This window comes from Electrona antarctica (genome assembly GCF_951216825.1).
Source record: "Electrona antarctica genome assembly, contig: scaffold_40, whole genome shotgun sequence".
Taxonomy (NCBI): domain Eukaryota; kingdom Metazoa; phylum Chordata; class Actinopteri; order Myctophiformes; family Myctophidae; genus Electrona; species Electrona antarctica.
This window is the reverse complement of record NW_027638523.1, coordinates 588,657-606,135: the sequence shown is the minus strand read 5'-3', so window position 1 is coordinate 606,135 and position 17,479 is coordinate 588,657. Positions and strand designations below refer to the sequence as shown.

At 44.5% G+C, this 17,479-nt stretch overlaps 1 protein-coding gene across 1 annotated transcript; it reads right to left on the bottom strand.

The window, feature by feature from the left end:
- Positions 1–2,670: 2,670 nt before the first annotated feature.
- On the bottom strand, positions 2,671–13,162 carry LOC306917982 (uncharacterized protein; the record flags this gene model as incomplete). Its single annotated transcript, XM_079530882.1, has 4 exons — positions 12,723–13,162; positions 9,642–9,911; positions 3,753–3,845; positions 2,671–2,765 (listed from the first exon to the last, which is right to left on the bottom strand). The coding sequence occupies exons 1-4, from the start codon at positions 13,018–13,020 to the stop codon at positions 2,671–2,673; spliced, it is 756 nt and encodes a 251-aa protein (XP_079387008.1). The 5' UTR covers positions 13,021–13,162.
- Between the last annotated feature and the right edge of the window lie 4,317 nt (positions 13,163–17,479).

Genomic DNA, 17,479 nt, shown 5'->3' with positions numbered 1-17,479 from the left:
AATTGTCTTTTTCACTATAACCATGTCTAACCCATCACAATCAGTGGATGTCTTATTTTTAGACTTTGTTACCATAGATAGGATTTCTTGTTCACTAACATTTCCCACAAACATAGACTGCAACACTTTACTACTTCCTGTCCAATCTGTTTCATCATGATTTTCAATTAAGTCTGCCAAATTTGGTCCAATGTTTACAAAAAAAGAATTGAATTCGTTCACCATTTCGTTCTTGTCTTTTATAATTGTATTATTAGTATTGAAATAATAATAATAATACATTTTATTTATATAGCGCCTTTCAGGTCACCCAAGGTCGCCTAACAAAACAGAAAAGAAATACAATATAATAAAGCAAGTTTAAAATAAACACAAAGGCCTGCAGCAGACCTTTACTCAAGGTGAGCATAGGCTTGTCTGAATAGGTGAGTTTTGAGGTGGGATTTGAAGGTGGGGAGTGAATCCATGTTTCGAATGTCAGGGGGAAGGCTGTTCCAGAGGCGAGGGGCAGAGCGGCTGAAAGCTCTACCCCCCATGGTGGACAAACGAGCTGGGGGAACAGTGAGGTTGGTGGAGGAGGCAGACCTGAGTGCCCGGGTGGGAGTGTTGATATGGATGAGATCAGACAGGTATGGGGGGGAGAGGTTATGGATGGCATTGAATGTGTTGAGGAGGATCTTGAAGTCTATGCGGTATTTGATGGGTAGCCAGTGGAGTTGGTGCAGAACTAGGTAAGTTTGTGGAAACTGGTTTATTACCCATTACTTTGTTTAAAATATTCCAGGTACCTTTAATGTTATTTTTATTTGCATCCAACAATTTGTTATAGTAATCTTTCTTGGCCAGTCTCATAATTAATATGAACTTATTCTTGTACGCTTTATTTCATTTCGGCATTCTTTGTTCTAGATTTGATAGTCTCTATACAATTTTTTTAGATGCATTCTGTAAGCTTTTTGTTATCCAAGGTTTTCTGTTGCCGTTTTTTTTTTGCTTATGTAAAACTAATGGACAGTATTTTTCATACAGTGCCAAGTATTTATTTAAAAAAGCCTCATATGCTGCATTAACCTCATTCACATAGACCCCCGTCCAGTCAACCTGCCTAAGATCATCCCTGAACATGTTTATTGCATTATCCTTTCTTATTCTTATATATCTAGGCACATTTTCCTCCTCGTCCTTCTTAATTTGGCATTCTAATGTAAGAAAAATAGGTAAATGGTCGCTGACATCATTTATCACCAAACCACTTATGATTTTCTTCTCCAAGCTGTTGGTAAAAATATGGTCAATCAATGTAGCAGATGTTTCCGTTATTCTACTAGGCTTTGTTATTAATGGGTATAATCCTCTGCCGTATAGTGACTCCAAATATTCGGATGATGCCTTATGGCTGGATACCTTTAAGAGGTCCACATTGGTATCTCCACAGTTAAAGAATGTTTTGTTTTCGTTTACCCTACTTAATATATCTTCAAGTGTTTCTGTGAATGTTTCTACCGTTGACCCAGGTTTCCTATATATATATATACACAAGTAACAATTATACTGCTCCTTTTTTCCATCTGTATTTCCACCGTTACACACTCCATTAGGTCATCAATTGCCATTGTCATGTATTCGACTGATTTACAATCCAGTTTATTGTCCACAAAGAGTGCCAAGCCTCCTGACTTCTTATTTGATCTATTTGTGTGGTATAATTCATAACCATCAATGTGGAAGTCACAACCCCTTTCCTTATCTATCCAGGTTTCCGACAAGGCTATCAACTTGAATTTACCTTTAAGAGTGTTCAGAAAATCATTGATTGGAGTAAAGCTTTTGTAAAGGCTCCTACAATTGAAATGTATTAACGAAAATGTGTTACGTAAATCAACCTTATCCCGAAACTGTTCCTCTGTATAATAATCACAGGTGGCATTGATGGAATTAAACACATGATTTTCAGGATCAACATTATATTCAAAGTCGTGCAGTTTATACTCTGTATCATCCTCCATTGGGAATAAATGTTCAATTGTCTCTGTCATTTTTTACATTAAAGTTTTGCAGTTTGTTTCCATACACGATCGATGCATTGCATTTTAAAATACCTTTAGATTCCAGTGCCGTTCCATCAGCCCCAGTCTTAGTCCCTGCGCAGGCCGTCCGCCAGTCCGCTGTCAAGCGGTGGCGCAAGCCTACTATTCCGGCTCCAAAACCGGCTAGCGACTTCACCCTGGTGCCTTTCCAATATACCCTCGCATACCGAATCGATGTCCCTCTCCGATCTGAATCCATGTGATTGTTTACGTGACTTCGGCTAAACGTAGCCTGACTGGCCATCCCCGTTTCCCGGTATGTTCCATGTCCGTCACAGTCAATGTCAAAGTCATTCTTTATATTCGTCCAATTCCTGGAGATGCCTGATCACGACGACCTTGGCTTCCTCTGGTGTTCCGTTAAGTTTTATCATGACTTTACAATTTCGCGTCCACGTTGCCTGGATGTTGCCTTCCTTCTTTAGCATACGAGCGTGTCTAGCAATGTCTGCGTTCTTTTTAGTGAGATGCTCATTCATGTACACTCCACTTTCCTCTCACTATTATGGCTGGTATTATGGCTGGTATTGAACTGCTGTTATTTTTGTTTTTTGTAGATTCACTTCTTTACTCACAAAGAATGCTACGACTTGCTGCTCCAGTGATTGTTGTTCTTCTGGAGGGGGCTCGTCAGAGTCGGCGGCGTTACCGCCGGTCTCCGTAGCTCTCGCATAGCTCCTGTGAGTGGTTTTCAATCCGGTTACAATCACATCTTCCATTCGGGTATATAGTTCAAGGTCATCCACTCGACTCTCCAGGAACTACATTTTCTCCTCTCTCTTTCACCAGATTTTTTAGTTCTGTGATTTGTTCCACCAGGTTCATTATCATTTCTTGCTGTTTGGACACTTTCTCAACTTCTCCTGTCAGAGAGTATAGCGTCTCCTTGATCTCCTCCAGATCTTCAGCTTTTTTCTTTTTAGCCGCCGCCATTCTTTTGTTTTATTTTGCTTCCAGTCCGTCCGTTTTGTACGTTGCTTTAAATAAAAGCAATGTTGCTCTTATCGTATCAATGACATTATAGACTATCTGAGAAGCCGTTTGGCAGTGACCACACGCTGCCACACACCGCCGCCGCCGCTATGTTAAAGAAGTCGCGTCAGAAAACTTGACGTTTTATCTGATCGAGGAGCTAGTATTGTATACCATTGATTTGATCCATTTTTAAGTAATTATATACAAAATTAGGACCTAATTTCCCTTAAAGGAACTTGACTACCTTGACTACATTTGTATGAATGCAATAATATCAAACAATTACAATTTATCTGGGACCCACTGCAGACCTAACAACATCACTGTGGTACATTCTGTTTCCTAGACGGGCTCTCTACCCATTCAGCTATGGCTGTCCCTCTCTAAGGAAGGACAATATCAGTCACTAGAACCAGGGATGGGTGTTTTCTGTGTATCTACGATGGTTAAAATGGAGTTTGAAGTTACAATGGGCTTGTCTGATAAAAAATAAATATAAAATATCTAAATACTGAATTGAGCAAATTCAAAACTGTCCAAAGTGTTCACAAAAAGCCTGAGTAGACGATAACATTACCCACAATTATTTTGAAAGTGAAATATCCCTTTATGTAAGTTAGTAAACAAAACAGCACATACCTATACGGTACAACTTTACTACAGGTTGCATCTTCGCATCAAACAGTCCACGTCTCTGATCCACCTCTGGCTGTTCCTCTGACACCGTTGAATGTCTTTTGGAGGCCATCTCTCTAGATACTGTAGACCTCTCCCTGTGGTGCTCTGTGGAAATCACCAGTAGACACAACTTGTACTTATCATTCAAAAAGGGTTTGCTGAACAACCAGGAATAATCTGGTGACCACCGAAGAGACGGGTGATAGCCGGAATGTGGACGGCACCCGGGAGCAGTATGGGTTGGCGCCCCAGCCTGTGTCTTCCGTGAGGAGGAAGCCCAACAACCCCACGGTGAGGCCTTTAGGAGGGGAATTCAAGCTGCAAGTGGAGCCTGCAGCACCACCGTTGCCCAGGTGGAGCCTGCAGCACCACCGTTGCCCAGGTGGAGCCTACAGCACCACCGTTGCCCAGGTGGAGCCTACAGAACCACCGTTGCCCAGGTGGAGCCTGCAGCACCACCGTTGCCCATGTGGATTCTGCAGTACCACTGTTGCCCAGGTGGAGCCTACAGAACCACCGTTGCCCAGGTGGAGCCTACAGAACCACCGTTGCCCAGGTGGAGCCTGCAGCACCACGTTTTCCCAGGTGGAGCCTGCAGAACCACCGTTGCCCAGGTGGAGCCTACAGAACCATTGTGGCTCAAGAATCCACCACTGTGTCTGGTGCTGATGGATGATTAGAACCTTCCTGGACAGATCACTTAACCCTTTGAGTAGTCCAGTGGTGCACGTACCATGTCTCGTGCTTTAAATGGTCTCACGCACACACAAGTTATGTTTCATTCCTTACTGACTGCCAGTAGGCAGTAAACAATAGTGAATATACCTCTCGCGCTCTGCGTAGGTCGAGTCTTAATATAAACAAAGTCATGTGACGTGTAGGCTGACCGTGCGTCCCGGTAGGCTATATAAGCACGTGACAGCCCACACCCGGCCTCTTTTTTCTTCTCGCTACCTGACGTGAGTATCGTAGGTAAGTGTAGCTCCTAGAATCTGTACATCAGTTCTGTATTGCAGGTCCAAAGAGTTGTTAAGACACTATATGTGTCGTGGTGTTGACATCCTGCCTGTGGCTTTGCCGAGAGCGCAAATTGTTGTCCTCTCAAGGCTGTGGTTGTCAAATGATCACCATTTCTCTTTGTTTGTCTTGAGGATCCCTAGCTACAAACACTCTCATGTATTGTTGTTAAAGGGCTTCCTCCACACTGGGTGTTGGCCGCGTGCTGCCGGTTTCCCACAGCACTCGCCTAATTTACCTAGTTATAATTGTTTGTTTGACAATTAAACTATATTATTTAATTCTTAATTTGATTAAGAATATATAAATAGATTCAGATTACTGGAGGTTCCCACATGGTCTGTGCCTGCGCAGTCCTCGCTGGGGTTGCCTAGTTAAATATCTGATTGACATTTTTGTTTGATGATTAATCTAATCAATTAATTCATCTAAATAACTTAATTTGTTTTAAAATTTCAGATTACTGGAGGTTCCCACATGGTCTGTGCCTGCACAGTCCTCGCTGGGATTGCCTAGTTAAATATCTGATTGACATTTTGTTTGATGATTAATCTAATCCATTAATTCATCTAAATAACTTAATTTGTTTAAATTCAGATTACTGGAGGTTCCCACGCGGTCTGTGCCTGCACAGTCCTCGCTGAGATTGCCTAGTTAAATATCTGATGGACATTTGTTGTTTGATGATTAATCTAATCAATTAATTCATCTAAATAACTGAATTGTTTTAAAAAATTCAGATTACTGGAGGTTCCCACGCGGTCTGTGCCTGCACAGTCCTCGCTGAGATTGCCTAGTTAAATATCTGATGGACATTTGTTGTTTGATGATTAATCTAATCAATTAATTCATCTAAATAACTGAATTGTTTTAAAAAATTCAGATTACTGGAGGTTCCCACGCGGTCTGTGCCTGCACAGTCCTCGCTGAGATTGCCTAGTTAAATATCTGATGGACATTTGTTGTTTGATGATTAATCTAATCAATTAATTCATCTAAATAACTGAATTGTTTTAAAAAATTCAGATTACTGGAGGTTCCCACGCGGTCTGTGCCTGCACAGTCCTCGCTGAGATTGCCTAGTTAAATATCTGATGGACATTTGTTTGATGATTAATCTAATCAATTCATTCATCTAAATAACTGAATTGTTTTAAAAAATTCAGATTACTGGAGGTTCCCACGCGGTCTGTGCCTGCACAGTCCTCGCTGGGATTGCCTAGTTGAATATCTGATTGACATTTTTGTTTGATGATTAATCTAATTAATTAGTTAATCTAAATAACTTAAATTGTTTAAAGACAATTCAGATTACTAGAGGTTCCCACATGGTCTGTGCCTGCACAGTCCTCGCTGGGATTGCCTAGTTAAATATCTGATTGACATTTTTGTTTGATTAATTTAATTAATTAATCAATCTAAATAACTTAAAAAAAAAAAAAAAACCTTTGGTTACTGGAGGTTCCCACGCGGTCTGTGCCTGCACAGTCCTCGCTGAGATTGCCTAGTTAAATATCTGATGGACATTTGTTGATTGATGATTAATCTAATCAATTAATTCATCTAAATAACTGAATTGTTTTAAAAAAAAAATCAGATTACTGGAGGTTCCCACGCGGTCTGTGCCTGCACAGTCCTCGCTGGGATTGCCTAGTTGAATATCTGATTGACATTTTTGTTTGATGATTAATCTAATTAATTAGTTAATCTAAATAACTTAAATTGTTTAAAGACAATTCAGATTACTAGAGGTTCCCACATGGTCTGTGCCTGCACAGTCCTCGCTGGGATTGCCTAGTTAAATATCTGACATTCTTGTTTGATTAATCTAATTAATTAATTAATCAATCAAAATAACTTTATCTTTAAAAAGAAAGAAAAAAAAAACGTTACTGGAGGTTCCCACGCATTATGTGGCTGCACAGCTCTCGCGGGGATTGCCCAGTTAAGTGTCAAATTGACATTAAGCTAACAGCAGGCCATCTTAGCCTGACCGGTTAGCTACCCTGTTTGCTGGAGGTTACTGACGCGTTCTGTGATCGTACAGTTCTCGCTGGTATTGCCTGGCTATACAACTGGCTTGAGACTACTGAGCTATGGCGCGTACGTCCTGTAGCGCTCAGCTCCAAGTCGACGATGGACATGACTTATGTCCGACATGCTTGGGTGTCGGTCATCTCAGGGAAGCCCTGATTGACCCATGTATGAACTGTGGCACTCTACCACTCTCTGTGAGAGAGGCTAGGCTGCGTGAGGTGGAGAACCTCCTGTTCAAAGGAAACCTCCCACCTTCTGGGGTCCCCGCTGGGGTCCCTTCTGGTGGGAGGGTGAAGCTCAAAACGCGGGTCTCGCGCCGAGCGCGGTCACCTGGCCCGGAAGAGTTCAACGGCGGCTGTCACGACTGCTCCATATCGCCATGAAATGGACGATTGAGGGCTGAAATAGAGCGCCTTAAGGCAATAGTACGGCCACCTCCTCCCCCGCCACAGGCGGTCCAGCAGCCACCGGCTCCTCCGCCACAGGCGGTCCAGGAGCCGGAGGGCGATGATGATCTAGAATTAGATTACGGTTATGATGATGATGACGCCATGTCAACTAGAGCTTCAGACTCTATGTCCCATGACGAGGATGATATCCCCAGGGGGGCCCCTCCCCCGAACGGGGGTTTCAGGGTGATCCCCAGGTGGATAGTGTGCAGGCTGAGGATGGCTCAGAGACTTCCCGCAAAAGCTCGGGAAGCACTGAGCTGGGGATCGGGCTCTGCACATTGCGTTCAACGCTGCGTGCTGCCCTGGCTAATCCTCAGCCGCAGACCTGGCAACGTGACCAGGCGGCAGCAGGCGGAGGGCAATATCAGCCCAGAGGTGGGCAGCGGCTTCGCCAGCCCCAGCGTGGGCGAGGACATAGCCTTTATGCATTTCCCCCGATCCCCCTGTTGTTGCCTGTGCTTCACAGGGTGAGATCGTCAGATCACAGAGTTCTCTTAAGTGGCCCCCAGGTGGCCCTCGAGAATATGGTATTCAACGCTCCTCAGTCTGTTGGACGGGGATCCATGGCAGCTTCCAGTGAGGATAGACCTCCTGTCCCAGCTGGACGGAAGGTGTGGCATCCATCGCCGAGCCTCCTTCAGCTTTGGGTATGGCCACTGAAAGGGATCAATCACTCTTGAGTGGGCTAGGCCCCTCAATATGTGAGACCTTGCGGAATGCAAGGGCCCCTTCCACAAGGTTGGTGTACTCGAATTGCTGGGCTGCTTTCTCATTATGGTGCAGCGACAGGGGTCTGGACCCAGTCTCTTGCCCTATACAACACGTACTACATTATTTACAGTGTCTACTGGATGCCGGCCGTGCAGCCTCCACCTTGAAGGGGCACACGTCCGCTATATCCTTCAATCATAGCCATATTGATGGCAGGTCAGTTGGTGCGCATTACTGGGTGACACAGTTTCTGCGCGGTGCCAAGAGGTTACGCCCCCCTAGGGTGAGGCGTACTGCAGCTTGGGACCTGCCTCTGGTCCTGCAGGCATTGAGCAGGGCGCCCTTTGAGCCTATGGCTGGGTCGTCCTTGAGCTCGTTATCGATTAAGACTGCCTTTCTGTTGGCAGTTACGACAGCTAAGCGTGTGAGTGAGCTCCACGCACTTTCTATTAGCCCCACATGCCTTCGGTGGAAGGCTAGTGGCACTGGGGTCACACTTTGGCCGAATGTGTCATTCAGGCCTAAGGTTCTGCCCCCTGATTATGTTAACCAGGCCATAGAGTTGGCGGCATTCCATCCTCCCCCGTTTACATCCGAGGTGGAGGAAAGGGCCCACTTACTGTGTCCAGTCCGTGCGTTGCAACTGTACATTCAGGCAACACGGGATATTAGACGCTCAGAGCAACTGTTTGTGTGCTACGGCGGAAAGAATAGAGGAGGCACGCTGTCTAAACAGCGGCTATCCCACTGGGCAGTGGATGCGATTAAGAAGGCTTATGAAGCATCTGGTAAACCTGCCCCCTCCGAGGTCATCTGCCATTCTACCAGGGGCGTTGCCACGTCCTGGGCGGCGATGAGAGGGGTGTCACTGGCGGACGTCTGTGCGGCGGCGTCTTGGACAGCCCCTTGCACGTTCTCCAGGTTCTATCGCCTTGATGTGGCCTCTGGATCCTCACTGACGTCAGCGATCCTGCCACTGGCTGCTACGGCAGTTTAGTAGGTTGGTTCGATTCCTCGTGACACTTCTGGTATGAGTCACCCACTATTGTTTACTGCCTACTGGCAGTCAGTAAGGAATGAAACATAACGCAAGTTACGAATGTAACTATGGTTATGTGAATTCCTGGATGACTGCCAGTAATAACGGTCACTCGGAATCTTTCAGGGCGAGAAGATTCTTAAGAGGCCGGGTGTGGGCTGTCACGTGCTTATATAGCCTACCGGGACGCACGGTCAGCCTACACGTCACATGACTTTGTTTATATTAAGACTCGACCTACGCGGAGCGCGAGAGGTATATTCACTATTGTTTACTGCCTACTGGCAGTCATCCAGGAATTCACATAACCATAGTTACATTCGTAACTTGCGTTATTTCTTCTTTCTTTTTTCCTCACCATTTATGCCAAAAATCTTACATGATCTATACATGATTATGGGTTCAAACTTATACTTTAAGTATAAAACTATACTTTTATAGCAGCACGAGCGGAAACAACATGCTGTGTGTCTGTCTGTCTTTTGGGGGACCATGAGTTACCAAATTATATCTTTATCGTTACAGTTGCTGAATGACCCTTTAGTCTTGTTAGAATAACACTAATATAATTACATTACATACATTTGTTTTACCTGAGAGTCTTGCACCACATATTCCTATGTAGTAATGTCAAAGTTGACTCACCAGTCTCATCTTCCTGTTCATCTTTAATCTGTGGAGTTTGTGGTTCCTCCTGGACCAGACTGGATCTCCTCTCCTGTTGTTCCTCTTTAATCTGTGGAGGGTGTGGTTCCTCCTGGACCAGACTGGAACTCCTCTCCTGTTGTTCCTCTTTAATCTGTGGAGGGTGTGGTTCCTCCTGGACCAGACTGGATCTCCTCTCCTGATGTTGTGGAGGTTGTGGTTCCTCCTGGACCAGACTGGATCGCCTCTCCTCATATTCAGATGAAACCTCTTTACACACAGACAGAAGGAGGAGAGCGAAGGTAGCATCAGCAGAGCAACTCAAAGTGCTTTTGTCAACACAAAGATGACATTTATTCTCCTATTTGTTTTGTCAGGATAACCATCGTTTTAAAAATGTCTCGAGTCTCTTCACAATGCCTCACAGAGCAAGGCGTTGTGAGTAGAGCCCGACATCGGTCTCACCGATGTATCCGTCATTTGTGGCACAGATGCCGACATTATTTCACCGATGTGTTTTTCATTAATGTAACCTACACTTGTCTTTTAGAATGTAATACGCGCTCTTTCGGTTTGATATTAATTAATTTCTTACAGCTGCAGAGTCATGGCTTAACTTCCGCCTGTTTTACACGATCGCTACATTTACAGAGCAAACGTGTACATAAACATTCAGATTTCAAATATAAAGTACTCACATGTGCCACGGGTGTTAGAAATGTACTGGTACAGCGATTAGTAGGGATGTTGAAAAAAGTTGAAAATCGACTCGATTTTCGACTCATGCCTTCCGCGACTCAAAAACGTATGAGTCGAAAAATCGTTTTTATTTTATTTTTTATTTATTTTTTTTGGCTGCAGTTAGAGCGCCATCGTCCAAGGGTGTGGGGTGAAGGGGAAGGGTATCTTAGCAACACTGAATGCTCTGTCCCATTGGTCGTGTGCTCGTATCATGAGCCAATGGCTGCAGCTCTGAGCCCCCAGACCCCAGGTTCGCATTGCTCACGCTCAAAGACAGGTCCGCTCTGTTCTGAGCTGTGAGCGCTCTTCTCTTCTCGTGAAGAAAGCAGGACAGCGTTGTCAAATAAATCCCGCCGTCATTCATACTGTATTTATTCCCCGACCAGACATTAAAATACGGAACAACGTGCGTCCCGTATCAGTTCATTACGGGACTTGTGACAGGCTGCTGCAGACACTTGAAAGTTGGGACTAGCTGATAGCATAGCAGCCGATAGCGCCGCTGCTCCTTCAGTGTCGTTGTTTACAAAATAAAGTTTATTTTTTATTATTGGGCTTTGATCATTGATGCAAATTCTAAACATATGGATGCAGCTGCAGAAGTTGTGTTGCTTAAAGGAATGCATAGTTGCGTTCTCCTCAACTGCTGCGCAGCAACAACAAAAATAAAAAAATAAAAAATAATGGAAAATAAATAGGAAAAAAAGTCGATCGACTCGTCGATTTGCGGCCTCGATTTATCGATTGGCCAAATATGAGTCGTTTGGCATCCCTAGCGATTAGCATTGCTGCATCCCGCGTTGTGTAATAAAAGGGATTTTTATCCAAGCTGGGTTTTTTTGCCATTGGCTTTCAACTACGTTTCACCTTTCAACTGGGTGTGTTCGATAAAGGCACGCTGACCGCACTGCAAATACAGACAAATAGGCGAGTGCGTTCCCGGTGTGCAACTGTGAATTTCCCAAACGAACCCCGTTTGAGAAAAGTAGTCGGGGTGCTCGGATAAAAATGCTTTTTATTAAACAACGCGGGATGCAGCAATGCTAATCGCTGTACCAGCAAATAACTTTTTACCTGTGTCAATTATCTAATGTGATCCTGGGCTCTACACACCCTCCGCCAACCTAGTCCCCATATATGGGGGACATGGGGAGAGCAACGGACTTGAACTCATGCTTCCTTCATGCCTGAGTGTCCAAGTTGCTCCTTTACACCTGACAGGGGGGAGTTTCCCTGGTTGGACGTAGCACGTGGAAGGAACACGTTATTCCAACCAGTTCCTTACCCCTCCATCAGGCACCCCGGCTGGCCAGGGGGAGGCAGTTTAGAGACCAGGATTACTGCATGTTTTTGTGAGGGTACCTACCCTAGGGAACACAGGGAGAACATGCAAGGGAGAACATGCAAACTCCACACAGAAAGGCCCTTTCGCAAACCCCGCCTCGGGTATGGGCACTGATGACGCGGAGGGGGAAACACGCCGCCAGCACCCACAGCGCCCCTAGCGGGAATCGAACCCAGGACCTTCTAGCTGTGAGGCGACAGCACTACCAACTGTGCCACCGTGCCCCTAATACCAGCAAATTTCTAACACCCGTGGCACATGTGGTGAGGACTTTGTTTGAAATCTGAATGTTTATGTACACGTTTTCCATGTAAATGTAGCGATTGCGTAAAACTGGCTTCAGTTGTGTCATGACATGTGTTGGCGCCATTTTTGTTTTATTTATTTGTTCACTTCTTTCATAATGTTTATTTTCATATATATCAAATATTGTTTTGGAAAAGATAGTTATAATTTGGATTAATAGAAGCCTCCACCTCTAATTAGAAACTTAGTATGTCATGTCAATTTAGTGAGCCCCTTTGCACTTCCTTTATAATTTCTCCCCTTCAAAGTAAAAGCTCCTCTGCAGTGAGTCTGGAACAGTGAATTGTAACTTGTATTTTATTTTGAAAGGCTCAGTGGGAGAGGAAGTGGGGTAGCCTGTTTAAGGTCTCTTGACATGCCTTTTGAGAACAATGGAAAATGTTTGGTGAGGCTGGCATACAGTTTTTGACCTTATTTCATACCTACTTACTAGCATACGAATTATTATTATTATTTTGGAGCTATTCATTTGACCTTTTCAGTTTGATTATTCAAGTGGACTTTTGTGTAACATAATAGGCCTACATATTTTTTCGTTGAATTACAATTCCTCTTTGCACCTTTTTTCTGTTGGATATGGAGTATGAACAACATGTTTCAGGGCTAGTATAACTACTGGTAAATGTAGTTCAGTTCAGCTAGCTTAATGCTACTTGTAGCTAAGCTGGTGTTGTTCAGAGTCTACTAACCTGCAGTGTGTAGATCGATGTCCATATCAAAATCAATGTCCAGCCGTTTGTTTTGTGTCTCCAGCAGAGTTTCTAGTGTCTCCATCTCTCTCTGGAAGAGGTTGACCATGAACTCTCCCACCGCGCTGAGGCGCTCCAACACAAACACTCTGACGCTAAGCTCCACACTACAAACATCAGCAGCGCCACGCTGCTGTTTGTCCACAACAAACAATATCTCCTCTCCCACCGACGCTAGCTGTTCATTTATCTTCAGCCGTACAGACTCCATTTGACGCTTTTTACCTTTGGGAGACATTTCCACCAAGCTTTCTGTTCCTACTGTAATATAGAATGTGTAATAAAGGCACAAACATCAACAATTCCCGAGAGGCACGACAACAACATTACCGTGGATAACTAGCGTGGCCACGTGATGCAAACAAGTACTTCCGACCGGGTCAAAGTTTTCACGCATGCGCAATAAAGAATCCAGGCACAGTTGCCTTAATGCCTTTCGCCCCCTGGTGGTGGAGGTGTGTAACTGTCACAGATAGATAGATAGATAGATAGATAGATAGATAGATAGATAGATAGATAGATAGATAGATAGATAGATAGATAGATAGATAGATAGATAGATTGATTGATTGATTGTTGGAGCCAAATGCTTTTTGTTTATTTTGTTTTATTTATTTAAATTAACTAATGACCAAATGATGTGTCCTTCCTATATCATGACGTCATGGTAATCAGTCAGTCAGAATGGTGGGTGGTTGTCATGGAAACCCTTATTACCTGTCACTGTGATGGCACTCAGGTGTGACAGGGGAAGACGACACAGTTTTCGACCGTGCGTGGTCGATGGTTCAGTTTGTTGTTTATTTGAAAGTTTACACAGTTTATTTAAGTTTGAATACTACTGCTGCAAATGTGGATTTGCTCAATAAATGGATTGACATATCCGGCGTGAGCGAGGACCCTCGCCTCGGCTCGGAGGCACCGCGAGGACACGCGTACGGACCAGCAGCCAGCCGGCCCGCCCGCCTCGCAGCGCTCGGACCAGCAGCCAGCCAGCCCGGCGGCACCGCGACGGTTTGGACCAGCACTGCAGCGCAGCCACTGCCCGCCAGAACATCCCGGTGAGCGGACAGCCACGCTGCCAGCCCTCCTCGCAGCGCTTGGAGCAGCACAACTCCCCGGTGCTTGATCGTGGCATTGGGACGCCTAGCCCAGTTTGAATTGGGCCGGTCCTCTGTGCACAGAAAGGTAACGTAGCGCGCTACCAGCTGTTAACCTATATGGCCATATCAAAAAAACGTGTGCACACAAAAGGTACTTTGAGAAAGAGAGAAGAACAAAACAAAAGTGCTCTGGTGAAATCCAATGCATTGGTGGTTTTATGGTTTTCAACTCCTTTTTTTATAAGGTCTTAAGGTTTTAATGTGATGGTTGTAACTGTGATGAATAACTGTGGGTTTTTACTGTGAAATAACAAGGTACTGTTTTTATATTTTGACACTGTTGGTTTAATTGCAATAATGGATTCAGATAATGGTGTTCTGGGTCCAACTGAGCCAAACGTGGCACAAGAGCCCCCAGTGGCTAAAGCGCACGTTACGTGCTCAAATGGTGATGCAATGGTTGAACCATCAGAGGGTGAAAAACAGTCCACAGAGGCTGAAACACAGTCCAATGTGACCACCACAGGTCAAGGTGCTCACAGTGAAATTGAATCACAGGTTGAACCACAGGTTGAATCACAGGTTACCACAAAAAGCAAGGTGAAATTAACACCAAAGGCCTTAGCTGAGAAAATTGACTCACTACAAAAGGAGAAAAAATCTAAATTAAACAAGGCATCCAACTTGCAGAAAACTATTGGAGAATTAATGCAAAGTGGAGGAGGATGCAAACAGGAAGTGCAAAATGTATTCATGAAATATCTCAACCTCTGCAAGGACGCAAGAGAGGCACAAAATGCACTCTTGCCATTAATCCCTCCTGAAGAAAATGAGAAACATGACATATGGTTCAAGGCCAAAATTATCAATGTCCATGACTTTATTGAGGAGGTGAATGACTGGACAAATACACAAACTGTGCAAAGTGATGATGATGTTGAAATCAATCCCAATGACAGCATTTCAAATGTTGAAAGCACAAAATCCACTCATAAAAGTCACACCAGGTCTGGAACAAGCAGGTCCAGCACCTCATCGGCTTGCAAGCAGGCAGAGGCAGAGAGAGCTGCACTTGCCATACATGCTGCAGCATTAAAATAAAAGCATGCCATTGAGGAAGAGGAAGAAATGCTGCAAAGAGAAATGTTACAAAAAAGAGAAATGCTAAGAAAGAAGAAGGAAAGACTGGAACTGGAGACACAACTGGCAGCTGCTAATGCCAAAATAGCAGTGCTACAATCCCCCAGTCACCAAACCCCTTCACAGGCACCATCTGATGGAATGGACTCATACTTAGGAAATAGGAAAGGGGCAAAGCCAAAAGAACCTTCAGTCACATTCAATCCCCATGCCAGAGAATATGAACCAGCTACACAACAACCACTCATACAACAGCAGCAAGCACTCAGTTCACAACCCCCACAGCAGAAAGCACTCATTCAAACACAACCACCACTATCTGTACCTTTGAATGCAGCACAGTACAAGAGCCACACTACTCACCTGAACACTCCAATGACACAGACTGTCTTTTCTCCTCAACCCAATGAAACCTCAACTGTATGCAACTTGCTACAAAAACAAAATGACATTACGGCAATGCTAATGGAACAGCAAACCTCTCACTTACTGCCACCCAGAGAGATTCCATGTTTTGACGGGGATCCTCTACGATACAGAACCTTTGTCAGGGCCTTTGTACACTGCATGGAGAGAAACACAAGCAACAAAGGTGATTGTCTGTACTACTTGGAAAGGTACACCAAGGGTCAGCCCAACGAGCTTGTACGCAGCTGTCAACACATGGAGCCAGACAGAGGCTATGACATGGCAAAATACCTCCTTGAGCAACACTTCGGAGATGAGTACAAGATCACGGCAGCATACATGGAGAAGGTACTCAACTGGCCGCTGTTGAAATCTGAAGATCTGAAATCCCTTCAAGCGTATTCACTCTTCCTTCGCAAGTGTTGTAATGCCATGGAGACGGTACAGTATATGAGGGAACTTGACATGCCGGCCAACATGAAAACGGTGATTTCAAAGCTTCCTTACAAGCTAAGAGAGATTTGGAGAGTCTCTGCGTGTGGGATAATGGAAAGACACTATCGCAGATATTGTGACTTTCATTGAGCGCCAGGTTAAAATTGTGTCTGACCCAGTCTTTGGGGACATTCAGAATCCCACACAGATGGAGAAGAAGTCACACAGGGACAAGGTTACCTTTATAAAGCAAAAAGGAATCTGTTTTGGCTGCCTTCATGTTGGACATTTAAGCAAATTTTGTGTTGACCGTTTGATTTGCAAAGTGTGCAACAAAAAACATCCCAGTCTTCTTCATATTGAATTTGATCAAAAGGAGAGAGCAAGCAACACATACACAAAACAGCCAAAGAAACAATCAGTGAGCAATGCACAGGTCTCTTTGCAAACTTGTGGACAAACGGGGGCCGGTGACAGCAATGCCGTTCTGTCAATCTTACCTGTGCAGGTGAAGTCCAGCAAGGGACACAAAAGGGACACAAAATAATTGAAACGTATGCATTCCTTGACCCCGGCAGTACCGACACCTTTTGTTCAGAGGCCCTGATGAAAAGGTTGAATCTAAATGGACGGAAAGCCAAAATCGGCTTACTAACCATGGGCCCAAAGGCAATTGTCTCCAGCTATATGCTGACTGGCCTGGAAATCTCAAGCCTCACTGGAGAACAGTTCTATGACCTGCCCAAGGTTTACACTCAAATGCCTGTAACCACCAGTAACATCATTAAAGAAGAGGAGCTGGCTAAGTGGCCATATTTGAATGGGGTTGTTCTTCCACGCATTCAAGCCAATGTTGAGCTATTGATAGGTACCAATGCCTCTAAACTGCTTGAACCGTGGGAAGTTGTGAACAGTCGTGGCAATGGGCCATATGCCATTAAGACCCTATTGGGGTGGGTCATTAATGGTCCCCTTTCCGGCTACAGTGAGCAGAGCTAGAGTGTTACTGTTAACAGGACCTCCATAACACATCTGGAGGAGTTGTTGCACAATCAGTACAACCATGATTTTAATGAGAAGTCATCAGAAGACAAAGAAGAAATGTCAAGGGATGATATGAAGTTCATGGAAATTATGGCTGATTCCTGCAAGCTTCAAGATGGACATTACACCTTGGATCTCCCCTTTAAGAAGAAAGAAATCTCTCTACCCAACAATCAGTGTGTTGCTAGGCAACGCATACTTGGATTGAAGAGGCGGTTTGGGAGAGATGAAAAGTTCCACAGAGAGTACACCAACTTTCTGGATGATGTAATCAGCAAAGGATATGCTGAACTTGTACCTGAACATGAAGTGGAACGTTCAGATGGAAAAGTGTGGTACATTCCACACCATGGAGTGTATCATCCCAAGAAAAGAACTCTGCGTGTGGTATTTGACTGTGGAGCAGAGTACAGAGGAAAATCTCTCAACAAGGAGCTTCTACAAGGCCCATACCTCACCAGCACTCTGTTAGGAGTCCTCACACGATTCCGGCAAGAGCCTGTAATGTGTTCCAATGACTCTCAATGACCACACACGTGTACAAGTAGTAGTAGTAGTTTACTGTAC